The 25,393-nt window shown below is 57.9% G+C and overlaps 10 protein-coding genes across 10 annotated transcripts; 7 read left to right on the top strand and 3 right to left on the bottom strand.

Annotated features, from left to right (window-relative positions):
• Positions 1 to 77: 77 nt before the first annotated feature.
• CH63R_07967 (uncharacterized protein) lies at positions 78 to 1,963 on the bottom strand (the record flags this gene model as incomplete). The annotated part of the gene is made up of 4 exons (XM_018302941.1): positions 78 to 641; positions 691 to 1,062; positions 1,115 to 1,473; positions 1,846 to 1,963. The coding sequence occupies 4 exons, from the start codon at positions 1,961 to 1,963 to the stop codon at positions 78 to 80; spliced, it is 1,413 nt and encodes a 470-aa protein (XP_018157719.1).
• Positions 1,964 to 3,013: 1,050 nt separating this feature from the next.
• CH63R_07966 (Cinnamyl alcohol dehydrogenase) lies at positions 3,014 to 4,160 on the top strand (the record flags this gene model as incomplete). The annotated part of the gene is made up of 2 exons (XM_018302940.1): positions 3,014 to 3,190; positions 3,261 to 4,160. 2 exons carry the CDS (start codon positions 3,014 to 3,016, stop codon positions 4,158 to 4,160), a joined length of 1,077 nt encoding a protein of 358 aa, XP_018157718.1.
• A 943-nt stretch (positions 4,161 to 5,103) lies between these two features.
• Positions 5,104 to 6,671, top strand: CH63R_07965 (uncharacterized protein; the record flags this gene model as incomplete). The annotated part of the gene is made up of 2 exons (XM_018302939.1): positions 5,104 to 5,136; positions 5,214 to 6,671. 2 exons carry the CDS (start codon positions 5,104 to 5,106, stop codon positions 6,669 to 6,671), a joined length of 1,491 nt encoding a protein of 496 aa, XP_018157717.1.
• A 694-nt stretch (positions 6,672 to 7,365) lies between these two features.
• CH63R_07964 (uncharacterized protein) lies at positions 7,366 to 8,317 on the top strand (the record flags this gene model as incomplete). Its single annotated transcript, XM_018302938.1, has 2 exons — positions 7,366 to 7,374; positions 7,421 to 8,317. The coding sequence occupies 2 exons, from the start codon at positions 7,366 to 7,368 to the stop codon at positions 8,315 to 8,317; spliced, it is 906 nt and encodes a 301-aa protein (XP_018157716.1).
• Positions 8,318 to 9,884: 1,567 nt separating this feature from the next.
• CH63R_07963 (UbiD family decarboxylase) lies at positions 9,885 to 11,410 on the top strand (the record flags this gene model as incomplete). Its single annotated transcript, XM_018302937.1, has 2 exons — positions 9,885 to 10,687; positions 10,738 to 11,410. 2 exons carry the CDS (start codon positions 9,885 to 9,887, stop codon positions 11,408 to 11,410), a joined length of 1,476 nt encoding a protein of 491 aa, XP_018157715.1.
• A 222-nt stretch (positions 11,411 to 11,632) lies between these two features.
• On the bottom strand, positions 11,633 to 13,294 carry CH63R_07962 (Membrane protein; the record flags this gene model as incomplete). The annotated part of the gene is made up of 1 exon (XM_018302936.1): positions 11,633 to 13,294. The coding sequence occupies one exon, from the start codon at positions 13,292 to 13,294 to the stop codon at positions 11,633 to 11,635; it is 1,662 nt and encodes a 553-aa protein (XP_018157714.1).
• Positions 13,295 to 14,847: 1,553 nt separating this feature from the next.
• Positions 14,848 to 16,681, bottom strand: CH63R_07961 (uncharacterized protein; the record flags this gene model as incomplete). Its single annotated transcript, XM_018302935.1, has 2 exons — positions 14,848 to 16,221; positions 16,283 to 16,681. The coding sequence occupies 2 exons, from the start codon at positions 16,679 to 16,681 to the stop codon at positions 14,848 to 14,850; spliced, it is 1,773 nt and encodes a 590-aa protein (XP_018157713.1).
• A 383-nt stretch (positions 16,682 to 17,064) lies between these two features.
• Positions 17,065 to 19,167, top strand: CH63R_07960 (Ankyrin repeat protein; the record flags this gene model as incomplete). Its single annotated transcript, XM_018302934.1, has 4 exons — positions 17,065 to 17,419; positions 17,472 to 18,159; positions 18,216 to 19,062; positions 19,135 to 19,167. 4 exons carry the CDS (start codon positions 17,065 to 17,067, stop codon positions 19,165 to 19,167), a joined length of 1,923 nt encoding a protein of 640 aa, XP_018157712.1.
• Positions 19,168 to 20,121: 954 nt separating this feature from the next.
• On the top strand, positions 20,122 to 22,836 carry CH63R_07959 (Beta-glucosidase; the record flags this gene model as incomplete). Its single annotated transcript, XM_018302933.1, has 3 exons — positions 20,122 to 20,178; positions 20,237 to 20,308; positions 20,422 to 22,836. The coding sequence occupies 3 exons, from the start codon at positions 20,122 to 20,124 to the stop codon at positions 22,834 to 22,836; spliced, it is 2,544 nt and encodes an 847-aa protein (XP_018157711.1).
• A 958-nt stretch (positions 22,837 to 23,794) lies between these two features.
• Positions 23,795 to 25,258, top strand: CH63R_07958 (Integral membrane protein; the record flags this gene model as incomplete). Its single annotated transcript, XM_018302932.1, has 1 exon — positions 23,795 to 25,258. The coding sequence occupies one exon, from the start codon at positions 23,795 to 23,797 to the stop codon at positions 25,256 to 25,258; it is 1,464 nt and encodes a 487-aa protein (XP_018157710.1).
• Between the last annotated feature and the right edge of the window lie 135 nt (positions 25,259 to 25,393).

Here is a 25,393-nt window from a genome sequence, read left to right as displayed (position 1 = left end):
GCAGAAGGGGCGCAAGATCTGGAACGCTAAGGGCATGTTCTTCTTTCTTTTTTTTCTTCTTCTTGAGAAGTCTTCTATCAAACTGTCATAACCATTTCCGTTCCCGTTGCCCAAACTTCCAAGGTGCATCCGTTGGAGCAGCGTGTCCAGTCTTGACCAAGGTAACCACCATCTCGCAGCGCTGCCGATACTTTCACCTTTACGATGCGGCGGGACAAGCCGTTCTCCATCTTACATTCGAGAGCGGCAAATGCGAATTGGGATACATCTGCACATCTCTCGGTAGGATCGTACCCCAGTCGACAATATCCGAGGGCTTGCTCTGAACCATTTGCATACTGAACAATCAGCCCACGGCAGAAATCCGTCTGGCTTTCGCGGAACACCCAGATGCATGTAACATCCGTCAGGGTTGCTGATGCATAACTGGCGTTTGGCAGAGAAGAAACCGAGGGAATAGAAGGACGAAGCCCAGAGCACTTACGGCCCTCCGTGATCGCCCCCAAGAACACAACAGGGCCATGTTCTGGAATGGCGTATACTAGAATGGATCTATCCGGAGTGTAAACGGCGTACTCCTGTGATGCATCCTCCTCGTTGTATGGGCCGATAGCAATGTTTCCCCTGTGGGGTGTACGGATCTTCTTCCTTGTTAGTCATGCGTTTCCCTGTGATTAAGGTATAGCTTACACAATAAGAACGACTATTGAGTAGAAGTCGCCCATTGGGAAGGGCCGCAAGCCGAACGCCAAAAGCGGATATCTTATCTGCGGTTGGATTTGGCACGTAGAACCATTGAACTTGTGACCGGATTGTTGGGGAAAGCCGTGCAAAAGTTACTTCTGCGGAAGGCGAAGCCTGAGTGTGGGCATGGACTGCAAGCAGGTCGCTTGCCAATAGAAAGAATGTTATTCCTGAGCAAGAAACGAGATCAATGCTGGCAAGACGCGTTGTCGATGCTTGAAAAGGAAAATAAAACCACTTGAACTTGGAAAGGTTCGGGATATCTGTGATTTGCAGTTGGTTTGGTCCACATGGGGATGCCAGGCGGCTAATACCGAACTGAAATGAGAATCAGCAACAGTGTCATCACCGGAAGAAAGACCTCACAGACTCTGAAGTCGACTGTCAAATTCTGACCAGCATCAACAGTTGTGTAAACAGTGAACCGAGACCAAGACTCCTGCACTGAGGATGCAAGCCTCGCGATGCGTGCGATGCCCTTTGAGTCAATTGTCAACTCAATAGGACAGTTTGAACCAACAGTGCTGGTGATAGGTTGGCTCCCACGATGCCAGACTTCGATCCTTGCTATTGGTACCGAGGTTGGCTCATCCGAGGCTGTGGAGAGATAGTCGATGGCTTCGAGAACGGCGGAGAAACGCAGGAGAGAGTGATGTCCCAGGAAGTTCCATATAATAGTGGCAACCTCGTTTGGAAGGCTAGCCAGCCTTCTCAGGTTGTATCTGTCAGCTGCAAGCCGACTAGCGCGGTCCGCTTCCGGCCTTGGAGGGAGGAGAAGAGCCGGGCAACTAGGCCACGGATATTTTGCGAGTGAGTATGACCATAGCCGATGAAGTTTGTCCGTGCAGAAGGCTCGTGACATGTATAGATTGAAGCAATCCACATGAACGGTTGCAGTCTCTCCGAATTCCTTGCACCTCAAGCATCGAGGATAACGACAGAAGAGATAATTTTCCCGGATGTTTCCATAGCTTGTCAAGGGAAAGTCCATGGCATCTAGGACCTTGCAACAGGATATCGGATCCCCGGTATGAAGGACTTCAGACAAGGTGTCAATGGTTAGCTGTGCGCCCAAACAACGCGGGAAACAGGTATTCTTACGGGCAACTAATCGGTCTCCAACATCAAAAAGAAATCCACAAGCACCACACTGACGGTGGATGCGCACATGTTCAAGTTCACGCTCCCTAGGATCGGCTTGGTTTGCAGACACAGACATTGTATGTGGATTGAGGGTCGATGAATATTAGGGAGAATACGGCATGCAGGGCATCTTGGTCAATTTGTTCGAGGACAGTTGCTGTGTGGAGACGAATTGATGGGATTCTGTACTAAATGAAACAGGTAGGAATGGTGAGAAGCGTGAAAGGTGTTGGGAAGCAGGGATTATAAAAGCTGGCATCCGATGTGGTGGCATGAGCTACAGCGGGTGATTGCTTTTTGGAGGTGTGTCGGTGCGGATTAGCATTATTCCAGACAAGCGCAACATACATTCTAACAAGACGTTGCCGCAGCAAACATTGACTACTCATTGATAGGCTGTGGGCGATCTCCCAACTAGAGGTCCTTTTGTAGACCATGACTGTGATTCCATAAAGCCACATTCAGTGTGGCGGAAATATGCCACATACCACGTGTATTGGGACCCTTGGAACGTGATCAACGTCACCCTCTAGTTGGCCAACGGAGAAAATGTAAAGGAGTAACAGCAAAGCAGTGCATGTAAGGTAAAATATAAGATAGTACCTTGTAATATAGTATAGTACCTACTGAAAAAGACATTCTTCTAACCCTAATCCCAACCCTAACTTCATTAGACATACTCCTAACTAACCCTGACTAACCCTATGTGACTTTAATGTTGCTATCATGTTTCTGTTATAGCTGCACGAGTCTTATACTTAGTACTTTAGTAGATGAGTAGGGGGGGTAAGCTGAAGAAATAACCGACCTTGGCCTCACCCTGGTTGTCGTGGAGGGTGAGCAAAAGCGGCAAAACCACCCAGCTCACTCCATTGGCTAGAGGGGACGGCTCGAAGCTACGAATGCAGATTCCACGGAATGGCAGCACAGGGGGGAGGTGTCTTCTCCACCATGGTGCATTGCAGAACGAATATATAAGATGGCTAGGATGTCCAACAAAACCGTTTGTACAGCCAACTGTTGTTTCTGGTGGCCCAACCCGGTGTTTGATTCACCTCCCCTCCGACGAAACCACGCAATCGTTATCCGAGTCCCCCCCCCCCCCCCCCCCCCAGCAACGTCTACCATGCCGACTACGGAGTACAAATTCGAGGGCTGGCTCGGCCTCGACAAGTCTGCCGCGGACGGGAACATGGTCTGGAGAGAGTTCGAGCCCAAGCCGTGGGAGGAAACGGACGTCGACCTGCGAGTCACCCACAGCGGCATCTGCGGCACCGACTTACACACGCTGCGCAGCGGCTGGGTACGTCTTTAGTCGTCGTCACGCCGCTCACAACCCAAACGCCATCGCTGACAGCGGTGAAATCACCTAGTACGAGGCCCCGTATCCGATCTGCGTCGGCCACGAGATCGTCGGCGTCGTCGTGCGCGTCGGGTCCGAAGTCGGGGGAGACATTGTCGTCGGAGACCGCGTCGGCGTCGGTGCCCAGGCCGACTCCTGTCTCGGCCGCTTCGGCCCTTGCAAGCCGTGCGACGCCGGCGACGAGCCTTACTGCGGGAAGCTTGTGCATACGTACGGCGCCGCCCACTACAACGGCGGGAAAGCCATGGGCGGCTACGCGACGTACCACCGCTGTCCCTCGCACTTCGTGTTCAAGCTTGACGTGAGGCTCGACTCGGCCTCCGTTGCCCCCATGCTCTGCGGCGGCGTTACCGTCTACTCGCCGCTCAAGCGCAACGGATGCGGGCCCGGGAAGACTGTCGGGGTCGTCGGCGTGGGCGGACTGGGCCATTGCGCTATTCTGTTCGCGAAGGCCCTGGGAGCGGACAGGGTGGTTGGGATCTCCCGCGGCGGATCGAAGCGGGTGGAGGTGCTCAGGATGGGCGCGGACGACTACATCGCCACGAGCGAGCAGCCGGGCTGGGCCGGGGCGCATTCCGGCTCCTTCGACATCGTCATCAACACCGTCGGCACGAACAAGATGCCCTTTGGCGAGTATCTCGGCCTCGTGGGCGTCGACGGCACCTTCATCCAGGTCGGCCTGCCGGACGACGGCAACTTCGAGGTCAGCCCGATGCTGCTCGTCTCGCGGCGCATCAGACTCACCGGGTCCAGCATCGGATCGCGCAGGGAGATCCGCGCGATGCTGGACCTGGCTGCAGACAAGGACATTAAGCTTTGGGTCCAAGAACGGCCCATGTCGGAGGCGAATCAGGGGATTGTGGATTTTGAGGCCGGGAAAGCCCGCTACCGTTATGTTCTGACGTTGTAGGGGGGAGGGTGGCCTAGTGTATCATGTTAGTCTGCTACTTGCAACAGGGAACCACGTCAGCTCATGTAGATTGGAACATGGGATTTGTTCGGGTTAGGCTTTGTCGTTTAAGACGTAATTGGTGTGCTGTGACTTGTCCAAGTGGCAGGTTATGAACGTGAATATCAAAGCAGCCTGCCGAAAGATGCAACTTGATGGCTGGAGGCGCAACTCGCCCTGGAAGAAGCATGACAACCTGGATTATGGGATCTTGGAGATAATCTGGCTGAAACTGACAACCACCACGGTTGCAGGGACACCATCTCAGTTGCGAAAGTTTCCTATACAAAGTGACTGGAGCAAAAAAGAAAGGGGAGCTCTGCAGTTGATTATGTATGCTTGACAACCCTTTGTGCGAAACGGACGATGGATGATGGAAAACAGAGAGTTGGAGCATCTTCCCCCCCCCCCCCCCCCCCCCAAAGCTGACGGCAAGTAAGGGAGTTGGTGGTTGAATGAGCTGAGCTTGCTGCCCATTGCGCTTTGCAACCTGGCCAAAGTGATCCGTAGATGGTGTGTCTCGATACTTACTTGGCCAACTTGGCCAACTACAGTCTGGGCGTCTTTACTCTTCAGCCAGACGCTATTGTCAGTAAATACAACAAGAAGGATTCAGACAGTCTCAGGGGCAACACCCAGGCATGTAGGATTCTGTTCACAGAAAAAGCAATGTCCTGTGTGTAACATGGAATGCGACTCGGATGCGTCGATGACGCGTTTTCGCGTACCCTTGCATCCCAGTTTTCTAAATGATTTCCTCCCCTTTACAGATGCGGCATTGAAGAACATCATTCTTCTCACTCATCTATGCCTCATCCGAGTCATTATCCATTGTGATTCTCTCTATTAACCCCCCCCCAAGAAGCGCGTCCAAGCACGACGGCGGAATCAGTGTTCCCTCAAAATGGACGAAGACCAAGCACAGAACCATCCCCAGGTGAGAGATGTCCACGCCCTTGCCCGCTGTGGAACAGAGAAAGAGAGAGACTCACGCATACAACCGCCCCTTTCAAGAATGATGCCACACCGGCCAACGACGTCTGCGTTTACTGCGGCGGCCACGGCACGCACAAAGAGCAGCTAACGTTCAACTGCTCCGTACAATATGTCGCCTCCGCCAGGAGAAACGCGCAGAATGCCACCTACATCGCGCAGGAGGCCATCAAACTCACCAACAGCCTGGGCGCCCAATACGACCGGCATCTCCACGACCACGCCCAGGCCGAGGCCCTCGTCAAGCAGCTCCAGATCTCGCTGCAGCTCGCCATCGAGAAGCGCAACCGGTCCGCCAAGGAGCTGCGGGCCACGCAGCTCATGGTCGAGTTCGCGCGGAACCAGTCCGCGTATGCGACGCAGGCCCACGAGAGACTGCACGAGCACTACGAGGGATCGGCGGCGATGGTGAAGGTTCCCGAGGCCGGCGCCTCGAGTTCCGGACCAAGCGAGGAGAGAGCCGGGGCGCCCAGTGGTACTGGCCGGGAGGATTGGGCGGAGGAGCACGGGGAGCAGGAGGAGCAAGAGGAGCATGAGGAGGAGGAGCCGGCGGCGGCGGGGGCCGGGGTTCATGGAGTGGCCGAACACCGACAACCGATGGCGAGGAATGGCGGGCGTGATGCCCACGACCGTGTCGTCATCAAGCCGGAGGAGGAGAGCCGGGACGAGACCAGCCTGAACGCGATCGCGCCGCATCCCGGAGCCCCGGCGTCTGGGCCTCCCGGGGCCGTTCCGGCAGCACCGGAGACGCCGCGGACGTCACAGATGCCCCAGGTGATGCCGATGCCGCAAATGCCACAGATGCATCCGATGATGCGGATGCCGCAGATGGCCAATATGACACAGCTGTTTCCGATGAACCAGATGTCACCACTGCCGCCACAGCAGCAGAGGCCGCAAACGCAGCAAATGCAGCAGATGCAGCAGATGGCACACATGCCGCACATGCGTCAGATGCAGCAGACACCACAGGGAGCACAGATGCAACAGGGAGCACAGATGCAACAGGGAGCGCAGACACCACATGAAGCGCAGATGCACCAGGGAGCGCAGATGCAATATGCGTCGACGCCGACGCCGATGATGATGGGGAACCCGATGACGACGCCACATCACCCGCAGACAACGCAGACAACGCAGACAGCGCAGACAGCACAGACAGCGCAGACAACGCAGACAGCAGGCTGGAAGAAGAAGAAGCGGAACAAGAACAAGAAGAAGTGGTTCAACAAGAAGAGGCACCACCCGTACAAGAAGGAGGACCAGGATGACGATGCCTCTGCCGCTGCGAAGGCGCCGACGGCGGCAGACGACGCCGTGCAGGAGAACGACACGGCGGACAGTCACGGCGGCGCCCAGGTTGAGAACGTTGCCGCAGCGGCAGCGGAAGGGACAAGCACGGCGACAACGGCAACCCCGGGCCCGGAAGCGGGCACTTGGTCGGGCATGTTCACGAGTACTCTGCGGAGATTTGTGTAATTGGACGACGAGGGACCTGCCGATTGTGATTGTGTCCGATGTGACTCCATTGTGAAGTGTCTGCGGCTTCCTAAGCTGTTCATGATGTTGCCAACAACTCAGACTCGAGATGCATGTTTCATGACTGAGGCTTTCACATGGAATATAGGGGATCCTCATGTTTTGTACTCTTCACCATTGTGAGCATGAGAACAATTCGAGATAGAGAAGGTCATTGACGGGTGGAACGAGAGCTCACAGCTCATCAATACTTGGAACATCGATCGTACCGGGAGTCTCACTGGGGTACAGTGGATTGTGCTCTGTAGTTACATTCAGAAATACAATCACAGGCTCTCGAGGGGAAATCTGGCTATAGGACAGGCTCTCATGTCGCTAAACTATACTGGGTGCATGCTAATGGACAAGGGCCCGGTTTGGGGGGTCGAAGGGTCAAGGGACCAGGGTTCCATCCCCGCGCGCGTGTGTTTAGGGACGCGTCTTTGGGCCGAGATTAACGCGTTCAGATCCATCTCTCCTCATCTTCACTTTCACCCTCACTCTCATTCTTCACTCTCAGTCTCAGTGTTACTCTCAGTTTCAGTCTCATTTTCACTCTCACTCTCACTTTCAATCTCACTCTCACTCACTACTCATATCATACTCCTGGTAGCTTGGCCACTAAGACATCACACGAGACGTGGGTCGAGATAAGATGGACGAGGTAACATCAAGCACCACGCCAATGCCATTCGCTACGACACTGACAGAGCCAGACGGGCACCCCCAATGACTCGAGCTGGAGGCGCGCATGGGAGCCCTTGCGGTCGGCCGCCCTTCACGAAGGATACGGCCGACGGGCCACGGTGGGTGAAGGGCCGCGCCCCAAGTTGGACGGCGTCCAAATAGCCGCAAGGCAGCTCGGGTTGGTCGAGCGCGAATCCGAAAAGTGCGCGGCCGAGGATCGGGACTATCTGCGCGAATCGGAGTTTCTGCGCAACTTGCTCGCCCTCGAAGATGAGCACATCCAGACACTGCACGCCTCCCTCCGGGAAGCGTATGCTCGCCGAGCAAAGATCCAAGAGAACTTCAACGCACGCTGGAGAGACCCGGGCCTGGTCCAGACCGGACACAGGCTCTCGATCATTAAGTGCCCAGTTGCGTTCATGGGAGTGAAAGACGCCTTCCGCAATCTGGCGGACACGGAAGCGCGCTTCCGGGCGGAGGAGGTTGAAGACGGGGGCCGGGGTGACATGGCCGGGTGGGACGAGAACAAGGAGAACAACCGGCCTACGCGCAGTCGGGTCTCGTTCGCGGAGCCGCTCGGTCAGCGAAGACGCCGGTGTAGAGGAGGGGACGAGAAGCCGCCCCGGGCAGGTGTTGCCGATGGCGAGGTCGCAGCAGACAGGAGTGTGGAGAGCTGGCTCGAGCAGACTCTGAACGCTTCCTTTGAGAGTATGCCTAACCCTCTGGAGGCAGAAACGGGTGACACAATGGCATTCTTACCCCGGAATGGCCCAGAGGAAGATCATGTTCGATTGCACCCGCGTCCTGAGGGATCAGGCCCGAAGACATCGGCGAGGAGGCATGGACCGCCGAGTCAAAGGCAGCAAGCAGCCCAAGGCCGGGGCTATCGGCATTCGCCGTACTCGCGGAACCCCCTCTGAACACATGGTGGAGAGTTGCGTTGCAGGAGCACTTGTTGTCCTGGTATAGTCAAAGATGCCGTTAGGGGGGGTCGCCGGAGCACATCTGACCGAGACCGGCGCTAACTCAGGCAGCAGAAGACTTGCATGGTCCAGCAAAGGATGCAGCAAGCCGTGAATCCTCTGGTGCCGAGGCGGCAATTCGGCCGGCCAACGGCTGACGGCTGCGGCCCGGCCCCGGTGAACCACCCGGCAGACCGGACTAACGGGGCCGGACACACCCCAGATACAGCGCGGATGCCACAGGATAGTTGCATGACATACAACGCAGTCCTGTATTATGAGTAAAGCAGGAACAAATGGATGAAACAATGAGTCTTGGCCAAACACCTCCAACATTGTGGATTATGAAGCATGGTACGGATGTTGGGTCAGGAATTGTCATCAAACCTATCTCATCATCAACCCATCTGGCTATCCTTGAATCAACAGATCCCCTGGGTTGCCCCCCCCCCCCCATGCTCCCCTACCTGGGCACGTAACCGAAAGTGAGAGTCATGAAGTCCCGCTGGATCCGTGGCGGGCCACCTGAGCCGCTTTGCCCCATTCGGTTGCAATCTCGGTGGAGTCCCTCAAAGAGAAAACCCAGTTGTGCAAACTTTGAAGAGAGACCCCCCTTGTCAAGATGTCAGTGGGATTGGGATGGGACATGTGTGTCTCCATTCTCCTTTTCTTTGGCCCGGCAACGGGACTCGAAACAAACCACAGGGACCCGATGGAGAGACCATATGAGCGAATCGGCATCGAAGCCACAGAACGGTGTGGGAACGTCCATAAGCTTCAGCCGGGGTCGTGCTCGTACATCAGCCAGGGTCGTAGGTGATGCCGGCAGCCATGGATACGGATGGATGGCATGGAACCAAGCCGTTGGAACACACCGTCCCCCCCCCGGGGTTCAGTTTCCTTTCTTTTTGCCGTCTTCGACCGTTGAGGCGGTTCTGAACTATCTTCAGCAGAGCCGAGAGTCAACTGGTGAATAATCAACATGCCGCCGCGCAGCTTCGAGCACAACTGACTCTGCATCCCGGCCCAATGACGACGCCCATCTGCCCAGCGAAACTATGGCAAATCTCGTCCCGGCCCAAATGGGGTCGTGTCAATGTCGCTAAACCCAACCATGAGATCCAAGATCCACCCACGCCCCCGGCAGAAAACGGGGGTCCTCTGCCATGGAGAGAGAGGATCGTGACCCTCCTTCTCTCCCCTCGTTGCCCTCCAGGATGTTCTAATGTGCTGAGAAGGTTTCTCTTCTCGATCTCCCGCTCATCTGTGCCCGTCCATGTCCACCTTTATCCCTACATCATCTACGCTGTACTGTGTACACATGCCTCGTCTCTGACATCTCCACCGTAGCGAGATCCCCGAACCACGCAAAGGTGAGACGCCCCGTGCTGAATCTTGGGAGGATCCTAGATGCCTTCATTACGGGCAGGGAGAGAAAGGGGTCACCTAAGCTGACATGGGGTCATAGTCGTCCATTGGAGTTTAACACTTTACTCCGAAACGGAACAAAAGTCCCAGCCCGGCCATGGACCCCGACGTCTGCCGCAACTGCGGCCACAGCGGCAAGCACATTGACTTCCGGGACGCCCGGTGCGCCATCACGGAGCGCGATGACGCCGAGCGCGACAAGCTGCAGGCCGACGCCGCCCTCGAGCGCGCGCGGCAGCTGTGCGATACGTCGCTGGCCCTCATGAAGCGCCAGATGCAAGAGTTCGAGGACGTCAACGCCGCCATCGACACTCTCGAGCGTGCCCTCGCCGCCGCCGAGGACCGCAGGGAGCGCGTTCGGCGCGACTGCGGCACCCACGCCGACGTGTGCCGGACGGCGCGGTCGAACCTGCAGGCGGCCGAGGAGATGGCCATCTCGGCGGCCGGGCGGTATTTCCAGGCCGGACGGGCCGTGACGGCGCTGGAGGAGAGGGAGCAGCTGCGGGCGTCGGCTGCGCGTGTCGACGAGGCGCCGGCGGCGATTCCAATGGAGGAGGACGACGAGGAGGAGGGTGGGACGAACGACGACGGGGGAGAGGGAGAGGCGGCGCGGGAGGCGGAGGATAAGAAGTGGCAGAGGTCCAACGAGCGCTTCTGCAAGTGGCTGAGGCAGTCGGAGGCGCAGCGGCAGATTCTGAAGTCGTCGTGGACGAAGATGAGGGTCGCCGAGCGGCTAGCCCTGGCCGGCGAGGACGTCGTCGACAATCACGGTGACGATAACGATGACGACGACGAGGAGGTCGCGCGGCGGAAGAGGGTCCAGGAGTGGGCGGCGGCGCGACGGCTTACGGACCAGCTGCCCCCGGAGGAGGATCCGACGATGGAGACAGAGTACCTCGAGTCAGAGCATCTCGAATCGGAGCCCGAAGAGTCGGAGCCACCTCCCGAAGTGGTGATGGCGCCGCCTCCGCCACCGGCGGCTCCCTCACCGGCAAAGACGGCCCCCACGCGTCGCGCACCGGCATCAAGGACGAGAGCAAAGACAGAAAAGGCAGCGAAAGCGGCAGCGGCAGCGGCGGCGACAGCAACACAGACGACACCGCCGACCCCGGCGAGGGGACGCGCACTACGCACCGCGCGGAGGGTAGAGAGCCAGACGCGCTCGGAGCCGACGAGACCGACGACGGCGACGACGGCGGCGACGAAGATCAAGAAGGAGCCTGCGACGACGCGGAAACCAGCTCCGGCGACGAAGACGGGTGGGACCGCTACTGCTGCGAGCTCCGATGGCGCCGGCGGGCGGCCGGCGGCAAGGACTCGGGCGCGGACCGGGAAGACGCCGGGGCCCGGCCCGGGCACAGGGACGGTACCGGCGGAGGCGGCGGCGGCGGCGACGGCGGCAACGACTCCAGGGCGGCCGCAGAGAGTTACGAGACGGAGATCAGCCAGGGTGCAGCCGTATCCGCAGCCGAATGCGCAACCGAGGTGGAAGTGAGGAAGCTTTTTGTCATGTGTTGGGAATGGCTTGTGGAAGTGTATATATATACATGTTTGTTGATGGCCGGAGGACGCAGGTCGGTCATGAGGAGGGCGTCCCTCCCTGTACATACATACCCAGATTGAACAGTCTTGCATAGCGTTTTTCTTTGTTTATTTATGGTTTTATCAAGACGAGTAAATACTCAAAATACTTACAGATTTACTCTGAAAGAGCAACTCCAGCAAACATGCCCATGCTGATGATCTTGGTGATGCTACCCCAACCATGTCCCACCATACATGTGTCCACGACTCCAATGTCGCCATTCTCATCCTCCATCACGACATAACTAATGCACGCACCCACTAAAAGAACCTCCACACCGAATCCGCGCTCCTCGTCTTCTTAAACGCGCTGTACCACCTACACAACGGATACATGACGCCCATCACCACCGCCCAGTTCGCCCACCACACTACGACGTTGTCGACGCCCACGGCCGGCCTCCCCGGCATCTGCGGCGGCAGCCCGTTGTCGTGTCCGAAGAGCCTCACCGTCACCAGGATGCTCAGGCCAAACAGCACCACCAGGTGCACGACGTAGAAGAACAGCGCCGACGTGCCGAAGGCCAGGAGAGGCCCCAGCCGCCTCGTCGCCACCCGCCCGGGGATCATGCCGAGCACGCCCAGCAGGAAGAAGACGGCGGTGAGGGTGTACGCGAAGAAGGCGAAGTCGGGCGGGTACTTGACGACGTAGAAGAAGGACGCCGCCGAGGCGAGATACGGGTTCGCGTCGGGGCGCGCCGCTTGGTCGGGCGTCCGCAGACACCCCTCGGAGAGGTTCCCGACGCGCAGGACGCGCGTGAGGACGAAGAGGACGGCGAAGGCGAGGCTTGCTGCGAAGTGGCCGGCGGCCAGCGTCGTCGGCGGGAGGTGGCGGGCCTTGATCACGACGCGGGCGTAGAGCAGGCCGAGCACAGCGAAGGAGAGCCAGGCGAGGGGCGGGAAGCCCGAGAGGACGCGCGGGGAGGAGACCTCGTAAAACCAGAAGCGCCAGAAGTCGGAGGCCGTCGTCGAGGAGGAGACAGTAGGTGATGGCGATGTCGATGTCGCGCAGACGCCGTGGGTCGGGGAGAGCCAGTGGTTCCACCAGATGGTGACGAAGGCGAGCACGAGGAGGAGGGCGTTATGGACATGCCACGACAGAGACTGCGCGCGGGCCGATGCGCCGCCATCCGCGGACTTGGACCGACGGCCCAGCAGAGGCGTCCCCTCGGCCGGCGCGTCACCGGAGCCGAACCAGCGGTCGACCGCCGAGGCCAGCAGCGGCTCCGTCTCGGCGATGCCGAGCCACAGCAGCCCGACGAGGAGGTAGTCCACGGCCAGGGCCACGAGGACGATGTTCATGAACCAGAACTGGCCCTGCGTCAGCACGAACCCCATGACCACCGACACGGCCGTCAGCACGGCGGCGCGCGCGGCGAAGTGCCGCGCCATCCGGGCCGCGGACCAGCCCATCCGCGAGCGCGAGCGAGCGAAGTAGACGACGCCGACGCCGAGCAGCAAGGTGAAGCCCGGCGCGCAGAGGTGGGAGAGCGTGCGGACGGCGTAGCCCAGCGGCCGGTTCCAGCGGAGGACGGGCGCCGAGTCGGATTCCATCGGGTCCGGGCCGGTGCTGTGCGGCCACGAGTTGAGGCCGATGACGTTGTGGTCCATGGCCATGAGGGCCATGAGGAGGCCGCGGAGGAGGTCCGGCGCGAGGGCGCGCGGCGGGGGGTTGGTGGTGGTGATGGTGGTCTCGGGGACGCCGTCGGTGGGCTTCGGGGCGGTGCCGTACGTGTGGCCGGGGGTGTAGCCATCGGCGTGCGTGTCCTGCTCGCGAGAGGCATCGGAAGATGTGCTCTCCTCGAGGACGCCGTCGGACTCGGCGACCGTCAACGACTCCTCGTCGTCGGGGAGCACGGGTTGCGAGACGTTCTCGGCGGGTTGAGGATTGGTTCGTCCAGTGGACGGGGTCCCGTCATCCATCTTTGGTATCGTCATCTTCCGGATCGTGGTGGAGCCTTACACACACATGCGAGATGTATTGTGTCCGAGAGAAGGTCATGATGAGGCGTCGGAAAGAGTCTTTATGGGATACGACGGCCGAATCAGCCCCAACAAAAGTCCGCACGCGCGCGCGCCTGTGCCTGTGCGTGAGAAGGAGAACAAAAGGACCTCATGTTAGCGCCGTGGGAAGGGCGGACTTCACAGCGGGGGGGAACAGTCCGCGCTTGGATGACGTCCGCTAAGCGTAGTCAGTCAGGGGCAAACTTGTGGAGGAGCCGGACGACTCGGGCGAACTAGGAGTAAGACACGATACGCGAAGCGAGAGAAAAAATGAGCAGATATTGGGCCGGGTGGATGAGATGTCAGTATCTCCGGAGACTTTTGCGCGCGGGTGTACGTGAGACGGGCGGACGAACATGAAGGCCGATGGCTTCAAGGCCTTGTGTTTGCGGCCCCACGAATGCGTCTCGTTCTCATTATGAACGTCAGTCTGTCGTCTGGCATGAGAGAACCCCGTCCACCACGTGGCTCTTCATGAGAGTCTCGCCCGTCAATATGTCGGTTCTCCCGACACGTGGTCCACAGGGATGACCCTTTCATGGCGACAGAATGTGGAGTTTGTCCCGTCTCAACTCTTAAACTTCCCGCTGACAACCTGAGCCCGTGTCGCCGTCTGCTTCTATTGCTAATGTGCTCTGTCATGAAATGCTGTGGCCGGCTACTTTTGGAACCCCATCAAAGCCCTGAGTCAGCACTAAGTAGTGGGCAGAGTATAGTGAACAACAGTGAGTAGGCAGTGAGTGAGAGGCGGACAGTGAGTGAGCTGTAAGCAGTGGGTGAGGGATGACCAGTGAGCGGTGAACTGTGAGCGTGAGGGGTGAAGTCCGCCAGACAATCAGTGTCAGAAAATTCAGTAGAAACACGTCCTTACTGTCTCAATCGCCCTCATGTGGCATCTCACGTCATCTTAAATCTTTTGAGTGCTCTTTGCGATTGGAGCAATCTCATCCCCGTCTGATCCATGAGATGGATAAGTGAGTGATTGGTAAGCTGTGTCTAAATTAGCAAGCTTCAATCGGCGCTGTATCGACTCATAGATTTCCCATTGCAACGGCTCACCAACTCTTTGAGCGCTGACATGGTAGAGTTGTGCAAACCCAGCACACTACCAAGCCAAATGAGCTGGCCCAAAGCAACCGCCGGTGGTCTTCCTGTCGGAATGAGCCGGCGGGGACTTGGCAACTTCGCGCTTGCGGACAGGAAACATCCGTTTCCAACAATATAATTGGTGAGGTGAAAAAGAGTGTGTACATCGGAGAAGTCAAGGGACTCAGGAGTCATTGGACCAGCACATGGAACGCACAGGCAAACGCACAGAGGAGGATATGGGTTTCTCTACGTCCCATCGATTGCTTGTGCCGAAATTTGATTATGCTTTGCCCATGCTGCAGTTCCTATAATCAAAGTCTGTCTTGTCTTTGAAAACTGCCTGCGGAGCGACGTGGTCCTTGTCCATCTTTTGCAGAACAGCCTCAATCATCTGTAAAATCCAAGCTTGAGATCATCGTCTCCAATGCCTCGACAACATTCTCGTAGACCGCCTTTTGAAGCCGCGGCTTGGTCAGGTCCGAGCCGTAGCCGAAATCGCATCGAAGACACTTCCGCGTGAGCTCCTGGTACCGCGGTCCCAACGACGAAGATCTCAATGACATTTTGCGGACTGCAAGGACATCGCTCGGCTCGACCCTTGTCCATCTGTCTATCTGCAGCAACGCCACACCAAGGCTGTGCAGAGTGAGGTTGTCGATGCCGCAATATAGCCGCTCGTCCTCAGTGGCCAGAGACAGATTAAGCATATCCGAAGCGTCCTGAAAGCCATCCGTCGAGTCAAGCTGCTTCCGGGCGACTTCGATACCAACATGCAAACTCCGAAGAGCCTCCGATACCTCCTCGTCCTGCCCACCTCTGAAAAAAGCCAGGTCGCGCAGTTTCCAGAAGTCGCCAAGCCATGGAGTCGAGTGGAACTTCAGAACCGCCGAAACCAAGGAGCGGGCGAGTTTCAGTCGGTCGACTATCGAAAAATAATCCTCTGAAGATTCGTCAAGGACCTCATCCATGGTGACAGACCTGCGATCCGAGTATGAGGGGCGAGGTTCCCCACGGGAGCTTTTCTTGGCGGGATAGAAATAGTGCCGGAAGGCCACATCGGACTGAAAGACGAGGTGGCCGATACAGTTTGCTTCGAGCTGTTGGGTCAATTCCCTGCAGATGTCTTTCGACAGACCCAAATCGAAGGAACCGTCCAGGCGAGCAGCGGTAGATGGACCACCCTCCGGCGGGGTTGGTTGTCCCTGGAGTGACATCTGCAATCTTGTATCCGCCAACCGGACGACCTTGATTTGCTTGGAAGACGACGCATCGCAGTCTGCTGAAAACGTCGATTGTCCAGGCAACCTCAAGGGCTCGACACATTCCAAATTCTGTGATCGAACCTCCAACTGAACCAGGGTCGATTGAACCGTGTCTCCGGCATGACTGCGGCACACAATTGCCAGATTCATCTGTATCTCGCCATTCACTTGATGTGTTTCGACGAACAGCTTCACAGCGTGGCCCATGTGGTCGGGCTGTCCACAGTTCCATGTTCGTGTGAGGGTATCATGGAGAGCTTTGGAAGCCCCCCGTATACTGACGAGGCTTGTCCATTCGTCTCCTCGCTTGACGGCTTTCGAATCCTTCGGGTGGCGTGTCGTTGACTTGTGGAGCTCACGGATCTGCTCTCGGAGTCCTCTTAGGTCGTTGTTGGACGAGCGAAGTTTGTCGATCAGAGTATCGAACTCGCTGGCACTGAAAGCCATCTTAACGCCATCCTGCGTCCTTTTGAGTGTTTTCTTCAGACGCCCTTCCTATGAATCAGATCAGATCGGCTTGCTGCAGCGTCAATCTAGGCCACCCACCCCCGCTTACCGTGGGGATGTTTTCTTTCTCGATGCCAAACCTTTCCAAGCCGTTCTCGAGCTCTTCGAGGTATCGGGTGACATCCTGAACAATTTCAAACCAAGGCTCGTAGTTATTCTTGAGACGCGTTCTCAAGGATGACTCGAGGCTGTGGTCGCCCCAATTTCCGTGCTCGGGGTCGGAGGCCATTGCCGAAGTGATCTCGTCGTCATCAATGGCGAATCTGAGCCACAGGAAACACTCGTTGGCAAAGACTTGCTGCTGAATTTTGAGCACCTTTCGTACTTTTTGGGCCTCTCTTGAGCAGTGCCGGAAAGCCTTCAATTTCCCATTCGCCTGCTTGTACCCCTTGGTGGCGACGCCGATGAGAGGTACAACGCCAAGGATTCCTAGGGCAAGTTCTGCCATCTTAGGATACCTAGTGGAAGAGAATAAGGGTGTTGCGGAAGATGTATTGGCGTGAGAGTCTGAAGCTGAGATGGTGAGGACGACTCGGTGATCATGAGATGAACGAGCGGGTTACCTCCCAGCCTGATTTTGGAAAAGTTCCAAGATATGCAGAATGTAACGAGGCTGTATGAACCGGACACTATGATTCGAGCAAGTCCGAGGTGTGACAAACCTTGAGATGCATTACCCCTCTCCTATGGATGTGTCAGCCGAGCCCCCATGATTGCGGTAAGCGCCGAAGCATTTTTGTTTGTCGCCTCCTTCAAGGCAGAAATTTTCATTGATTTGATCTTCAACGTGGCCAAACAGAGGCCAGTCACGCCCGCTATTCACCACAGATAATGTCCTCTTTTTTTGGGGAGACGGAAAACCCCCAGAGCTGGAGAGTTCACGACGGTGACGGTATTCGGGACTGGATCGCTGCGGACCAAGCCCAAAAGAGTTGCAGCCTCTCCAACCGGCTTTGCGAAGAATGTGTCGAGACATTCAAATCCATTTTGAAACAACTTCGCAGAATCGATTACCTGCCTAAAGTCGTCTGCCGAAGCTTGGAAAGGAGCGGGGCCTCTTTGATTCTGTGGGCAGATGGCCATGGGATTCTTCAAGGGGACTTGGACGATGTCTTGAAGAAATCTCGATTTCTCCGAAAGTCCATCCTGGAACTCCTGATAAGCATTAGTCAAACACTGATTGATCGTAGGTTGCAAATATGGGACTGATACCATGGGGAGAAGACTGACTTGTCTAGGACTCCTTCCGAGCCTGATTCCAGCGGACAGGAACGCGATCTACGTTGGAAAGCTGGTATATGCCATAGAAGATGCTCGAACGGATATCCGGGAAAACTATGCCAGCTCTGACAGCTCTGAAGACTTGGAGGATGAAGACAGCGAGGAAAACGATGGAAAACTTCCATCGACTCCCAGTGCCAGGATTCTCAACAACATGACGGATGATATTCGCTTCGACGTTGAGTGTCTTCTAGACCTCGAGTCTCTCATCAAGTCACCCTTCATCGACCCGCCCAAGCGCAAGTCTGTCGAGCTAGAATGGTCTTACAATGCACCGACTCCACATCAACCGTATCTGGAACGCATCAGTCGAAGGTTTCCTCTCGCCAAACAAGATTTGGTAGACCGACTTGCCAAGGCCTGTTGGAAACGGTTTCAAAGGATCCAGATAGACAAACATCGAAACTCGGGACTTGAAGAGCGGGAGACCAAAGATGGCGTATCGGAGTTCTATGACTCTGGACTCGGAACATCATTGGGGATGACGACCTCTTACGCCGAGACAGTGATGTCTTACAGACAGAACTCTGGCAAATCCATGTCAACTCGCATACCGCCTCTTCCGGCCGAAGCTAAGAAAGGCGACCCATTCGAGTGTGTAGCTTGCGGAAGAAGTATCCGAATCGCCAACAATTCGGCGTGGAAGTTGGTTCTCCAGGGTTGCCCCGATTCATTTGAGAGCCGTGACTGACAACACATAGGCGACATCTGTTCGATGATCTGAGACCGTGGATGTGTCATGACGCTTCATGCCAATATGGCAACGAACCATTCTCTTCAAAGGAAGACTGGGCACAGCATCTTGCTTTGCAGCATGGTTTCCAAAGCGACTGGCACTCGTTGGACTGTCCGTTTTGCCTCGAGTCCACTGGAGACGGGAAGACGGCCATACTCAAGCACCTGGCAACCCATTTCGAAGAAATCTCTCTTTCGTCTTTGCCACCTGGAGTAGACTCGGACAGCGATTCTGGAGGTGGAGTATCACATGCCACGGCTGAAGTTTCCGAAAAGTCCTTGCAAGATGCTACCGGTCAGTTTGACGGCAGCATACGGTATATTTCAAATTTCGAGCTCGAATGGCGAGCGGATACGGACGTCACGCCCAAATCTGGGCTCGACCAGGTATATCACAAGACAGAGCAATCCCCTACTAATTCTCGTGCATCCAGCGCCGGCGACGAGGAGAGGGAGCGCGAGCGCCAGAAGGCGCAGGAGCGTCTACAGCGCATCCGCGAACGGATCGCCAAGCAGAATGACGAAATCTCCCGCCGCACCGCCATCCCCTTTAAACGCACATCCACAGGCTTTAGTCCTTCCCTAGCCGACCAGCAGCGAGAACAGGAACATGTTGACGCCATACGTCGCTTAGAGATTGCCGACCGCCAAGCACAAGAGGCACGCGAGGCTCGCAAGCAGGAGAAGGAGGACAAGGCCCAGCGTCACCAGTTGATGGAGCGGATGATGCCCCAGCGCCAGGCAACTGTAAGACCAGGCAGCCGGAGGCACCGTGTACTACACAACGATGGAGATGAGAGAGTTCGAGTTAAGGTAAGTCTTCTGTCTAACTTCCCCTTCTTGCGGGCATACAAATAATCTCAAACTAAATCTTCCGGTTCGTAGGCGAAGGGAAGCCACAGCAAAGCCACTACCTGATAGCCTTGAGAACGACGAGTCCCAGAGCCCGTTTGTTCCCGCGCTGCAATAGCCTTCGGTGGTTCAGGAGCGTTCCATTCTTCGCACTCCTTGTCCGAAGTCATGACACCTCCCTCTCTGCGGCCAAAGCTGCCACCACTACCTCTCTTACAGCCTACCATAGAAACAGTCACTGTCGCTCAGCCACAGCCCGAACGCCGTGCCCAGAGCGAATGACCGAGCCCATCAGAAGTAGACGACCACCAGGCCGTATTGAAGTCGCTTGGTACAGACCGGAAATCTGTTAAGGCACGAAAGGTTTCGGAGGGACCAGGATAGAAAGAAACATCAGTCAGACAAAAGGGCTTGGGCAAAGGAAGAATTAGAGTAGTTTGCCGTGAAGGCAGACGCAAAGCAAAGCAGAGGGCAGAAGCTGCCTGATCCAGTATTAATGTGAAGTTGTTTATATGAGAACTACGATGTAAATGATATGTGCATAGTGTAGTTTTCGAAGGTTACTCCATTTCATAGATTCGTCTAGCAAGACTACTATCTTCTCACTTAGAGATTGCATTATACAGCAGTGAGTGGTGGTGTTTAAAGTAAGCGCTTTTCAGACCTAGCTATATGCTCATCAAAAATAGTAGAACTAGCTCATTGACCCAGACTACAACTGACAGCCAGAAACACGGTCTTTGCTTGTAATATTAGAAATGAGCCCCGTATGAGAGGCTATTGGATTTAGTCCCCAGAGTCGTCATCGCTCTGACCACAGAAATGCGGAGAGAATCCGGAGGCCCCGCGTGTGTGGGCTGGATAGCGCGCCGTTCCGAGTTCCGAGCTCCGCGCCACTCCACATCCATGGCGCTCGCGGCTCCTTAGAAGATGATAAAGGAGACCCGTGGCTGTGAGACACAGACCCTGATGAGAGTTGGGTTTCTTTCCTGAAAGTTATGTATTGATTTCATCGCAACAATGGCAGAGAAGACAGATATCGACGCCATCCTCAAGAGTCTGGCCCTCGAGGAGAAGGTATGTCGCACTTAACATTCAATGGTGGTGAACGAGTCAAGTGGCTGACCCCTCACAGGTCCGGCTCCTCGCCGGCCGCAACTTTGTCGAGACTGGCGATGTGCCAGAGAAGGGAGTCCCGGCAATCAAGGTAAGCAATAGTTATTGATACACACGTACACATCAGACGGTTCTCATAGTTCACATCCCATACTCCAACTGCTCCAAACACTCGTATGAACATCCTCATACTAACACCCTCAGACCACCGACGGCCCCAACGGCACCCGCGGCGCCGCCATCGACGGCAGCACCAAGGCGGCCTGCTTCCCGGCGGCCTGCAGCATCGCGGCGACCTTTGACCGCGAGATCGCCCGCAGCGTCGGCCGCGCCCTCGCCCAAGAGTCCAAGGCCAAGGGCGCGCGCTGCCTGCTCGCGCCGACGGTCTGCATCCACCGCCACCCGCTCGGCGGGCGCAACTTCGAGAGCTACAGCGAGGACCCCTTCCTCGCCGGCAAGCTGGCCTCGGAGATGATCCAGGGGTGCCAGAGCCTGGGCGTATCGGCCACCATCAAGCACTTCGTCGCCAATGAGCAGGAGACGGCCCGCACCACCGTCGACGAAGCCATCTCCGAGCGCGCCCTGCGCGAGATCTACCTGAAGCCCTTTGAGATCGCCGTCAAGGAGGCCCGGCCGTGGGCCATCATGTCGGCCTACAACCTCATCAACGGAAAGCACTGCGACTCCAACGCCTGGCTGCTCAAGGAGGTCCTGAGAGGCGAATGGGGGTGGGACGGCCTCGTCATGAGCGACTGGGGCGGCACGAACTCGGTGGCCGAGGGCATCAACGCCGGCATGGACATCGAGATGCCGGGACCCCCGAGAATCCGCAAGCCGGCCGCCGTCCTGGACGCCGTGAAGAACGGCGAGGTCACCGAGGCCGCCATCGACGAGTGCGTGCGCACCATCCTCGAGTGGACAGAGAAGCTCAACGGCTTCCGGGACCCGACCATCACCGTCGAGAAGGCCATCGACCGGCCGGAGCACCGAGCCCTGATCCGGGACGCCGGCGCCCGGGGCATCGTGCTCCTCAAGAACGACAACGGCATCCTGCCCCTGACCAAGGAGAAGGTCAGGGGCAAGACGATCGCGCTGATCGGGTACGCCAAGGACGGGCTCGCGCACGGCGGCGGCAGCGCGAGCGTCAACGCGCACTACCGGCTCTCGCCGTGGGACGCGCTTCACTCGGCCTTTGGGGACGACGACGACGTGACCTTCACCTACGCCAAGGGCGCTCACAAGGAACGTCTCCTGCCGCCCATCACCAAGGAAGCCACCGGCAGCAACACCGTCGGCGCCATCGTCGGCCTCGACGGCCAGCCGGGCTTCAGCCGCGTCTTCCACGACTTCCACAACCCCGGCGCCGACCCGGTGTCTGTGCTCCACGGGTACCCGAACTCGGCCTACTCCCCGCTGGGCTCGCAGGAGTCCATGTGGAAGACGCTCGACATCGTCGGCGACTTCACGCCCTCGGAGACGGGCACGCACTACATCGCCTGCTCCGGCATCGGCCCGACGCAGGTCTGGGTCGACGACGACGTCGTCTTCGAGCAGAAGGGCAACTGCGCCGACCCGATGGGCGCCCTCTTCCTCGCGGCCAACGAGCCCGAGATCAAGCACGCCTTCGTCGCGGGGCGGACGTACCGCCTGCGTGTGCACAGCGAGCCGCCCGCGCGGATCGGCCTCGAGATCCTCGAGGGCCGCACCGGCGTGCGCATGGGCTTCGCGCTCGAGTCGGACCGCGACGCCGACCTGCAGGGGGAGGCGGCCCGCGTAGCGTCCGAGGCCGACGTGGCCGTCGTCTTCACGGGCCACGACCCGCAGTGGGAGACGGAGGGCCGCGACCAGGAGTCGTTCCACCTGCCGTGCGACCAGGACGGGCTGATCGGGGTGGTGGCGGCGGCGAACAGGAACACCATCGTCGTCAACTCGACGGGCGTCGCCGTCGCGATGCCGTGGCTTGGCGACGTCGCCGCCCTCGCGCAGTCGTGGTTCCCCGGCCAGGAGTGCGGCAACGCCATCGCCGACGTGCTCACGGGCGCCGTGTGCCCGGAGGGAAAGCTGCCCGTCAGCTTCCCGGCGCGCGTCGAGGACGCGCCGGCGCACGGGAACTTCCCCGGCGAGAGGGACGCCGGGGGCCAGCTCCGGGTCGAGTACGCCGAGGGCATGTTCGTCGGGTACAGGCACTACGACCGGGTCGGAAAGGAGGTGGTGAACTTCCCGTTCGGCTACGGCCTCTCGTACACGACCTTTGACAACGCCGGCTTCCGGGTCGCCAGGAAAGCCGACGTGGCGGACGAGTTTGAGGTCTCGGTGAATGTGTCCAATACGGGGGCCGTCGCCGGCGGGGCCGTGGTGCAGGTCTACGCCGGGAAGACGGAGCGGTCGGCGGACACACCGGTCAAGGTACTCGTGGCGTTTGACAAGGTCCGGCTGCAAGCCGGGGAGACGCAGACGGTGAAGCTTAGTGTGACGGCCAAGGACTTTGCCTCGTTTGACGAGACGGAGCGGCAATGGGTCGTTGAGGCAGGGGAATATAGCTTTTACCTGGGTGAGTCTGCGGCCGAGGTGTTGCAGACTGCTGCTGTGACTCTGGACAGGATCACGTACCGTCGGTAGGGTTAGTCTGTGAGGTAGAATATGAGGTTTGGGATGTATAGTAATGAATCAATGAGATGCGAGATGATGTCATGAGAGAGATGCATGAGATGGGATGTGAGATGAAGCAATAATGTATTTGAGCTGAGATGAGATTGGGCTCGTGAGATGAATAAGATGCGTAGGACTGACTCATGATGTTCATGAGAATCAAATGAATGGAAGAAGGGGGAGTGAGACGAGATGAAGCCAGTGAAACCGGGTTCACTGTCTAACACCTATAGACAAGTGTCACCAAGTCCAATAAGTGTCATCGCCAGTAGAGAAGCATAGCCAAGGCAGTTCAGGCAGCTTGAGACAAAGACGCACAAGACGTAGGCACACGGTGATGCTAAAGCTTGATTAGCAGTAAGGTTATATTAAAGCTTAATAACACTAAGGTTTCTCTATGAAAAAACATGGTACTACAGTAGCATCCGAGCTCTGAAAAGCATACGCTATTCCCCCTACGTAGTATTCTGGGATTAATCATCTTCCTCCTTGCAAACTCATGCTTGCAACAAACATTCAAACACCCGTGACGGGATGGGATGCAGCTTGCAGACAAGTCCACCGATAAGTCCACAGATAAGTCCCCCCGCATGCAAGCAATCCTCGATTCAGCCCCTGTTCCGCCGTTGCCTAGCGTCGGGCGTAGTCTTGGGGCTGGCTGTGCCACAAATAGTGGCCCATTAGGCTACGAAAGTGAGGGCCGAGCAAGGCCAAGTGAGACCTCAGAGTGTTGTTCTCGGGACCTGGAACGACGATCACCAACTGTTTATGAACACGACACGTCCGTCCACCTCGCGAGGTCTCACGCCGGGATCCGTCCTCCTTCATAAACAGCTTCGTCGCACAGCGGACGACACACTCACTCACCCAAATTGCTCACCACTTATACACCAACTCGGTCACTCACACACACACCTACTCACTCACCATGCCCCAAAGCGAGCCGAAGCAGAGCCCCGACCTCTCGATCCGCCTCCTCAGCCTGCAGACGCCCCTCGTCGGCGGCAGCCTCATCCACGGCCACGTCGTCCGCGACTCGCACATCGTCGCCGCCTCCGCCACCGTCCGCGTCCGCCTGCTCGGCCGAGCCAAGGCGAAGCTCGTCGTCGACCGCGGCAACAACTCCAAGAGCTACTACCGCAGCCGCTTCGCCTTCTGGCCCGAGTCCGCAGTCGCCGCCGTCGTCCACCGTGGCCCCGTCCACGTCGAGCCCGGCGGCCGCGCGGCCTGGTCGTTCGCTCTGCCGCTGCCCATCCACACCGACGCCGCGTCCGTGAACGCCTGCGGCGGCAGCAGCGCAAAGGAGGCTTGTTTCCTTCGTCCCGGCGGCATCCGGCCCGGGCCGGGGGCCGGGGCCGGGGCGTCGGGGACCGAAGGACTCGGGATCCCCGAGCAGCCGCTGCCCGGGAGCATGTACCTCGACGGCCGCGGCTTCAGCAAGAAGTGGCACGGCTTCGTCGAGTACTGGATCGAGGCCGAGCTGGTCGTGGACGGCAAGAGCTCCGTCGTCAAGGCCGCGCTGCCCGTCCAAGTCCTTTCGCCGCCGACGCCGGGCCCGCCGGTCCGCGACTTCGGGCTCAACGCGCGGGACCTGACGGGCTGCGTGAGCAGCCAGCGGCTGCTGCCGGGGATGGAGCAGGCCGAGCTGTCGTTCAAGCAAAAGACGCAAAAGTTCTTCAACTCGTCCAAGGTGCCGACATTCCACTTCGCCGTCAACGTCCGATACCCTACCGTCATCCAGATGGGTAACGAGGCCAACGTGCCATTTCTGCTGCACCTGACGCCGAACAGGAACGGGACCGCCGAGGTTATCCAGGACACGCCGCAGACCGTCACGGTCAAGAGTCTCGAGCTCGAGCTGCGGTCGACGAGTGCCGTCATCTGCCCGGGCACGTTTGACCCGCACGAGGCGAGCAAGACGCGCAAGATGAGCATTGCGAGGGTGGACGGGCAGTATCCGGCCGCCGGAGGGGCTATCGTACTACCGTCCGGGCCGAAGGAAGAACCGCTGGACCTCGGCGCCGTGCTGGGTCTGCGGGTGGACGCCCTCGGCCGCGTCCTCCACGGGGCGAGCCTGTGGCGGCCGAGCCTCGGGCTGACGGTGCTTCCGACGTTCGTGACGTACTGCGTCAAAATGGAGCACATTCTGCACTGGGAGGTGCGACTCTCGGTGGCCGGGGAGACGTGGGCTTGCGAGGGCAGCCAGAAGGTTCTCATACTGGCGCCGGGCGAGGGGATGGGCGGCGGAGTGGCAGAGGCCGCGGCGGTGGCGTCATCGTCGTCTGCTGTTGAGGAGGTCCCGGCATATGATGGGCCCGGCGAGATGGCGCCGGCGTACGAAAAGGTGACCGGGGGCAAGGAGGATGGGCCGTCGGCTGGGGAGAAGTCATGAAGTTTTTGGGTTGTTGCTTGAGAGAGAGTTAAACTACGGCAGTATGATACCCAAGAGGCAGTGATCAAGGAACACAGGGGGAAGTATTTGGGGAGTGTGGCAGCATAAGAAGTATGTTCTACGGTATGGCTATTA

Source organism: Colletotrichum higginsianum, chromosome 5 (genome assembly GCF_001672515.1).
Source record: "Colletotrichum higginsianum IMI 349063 chromosome 5, whole genome shotgun sequence".
Taxonomy (NCBI): Eukaryota; Fungi; Ascomycota; class Sordariomycetes; order Glomerellales; family Glomerellaceae; genus Colletotrichum; species Colletotrichum higginsianum.
This window is presented reverse-complemented; position numbering and strand designations above follow the sequence as displayed.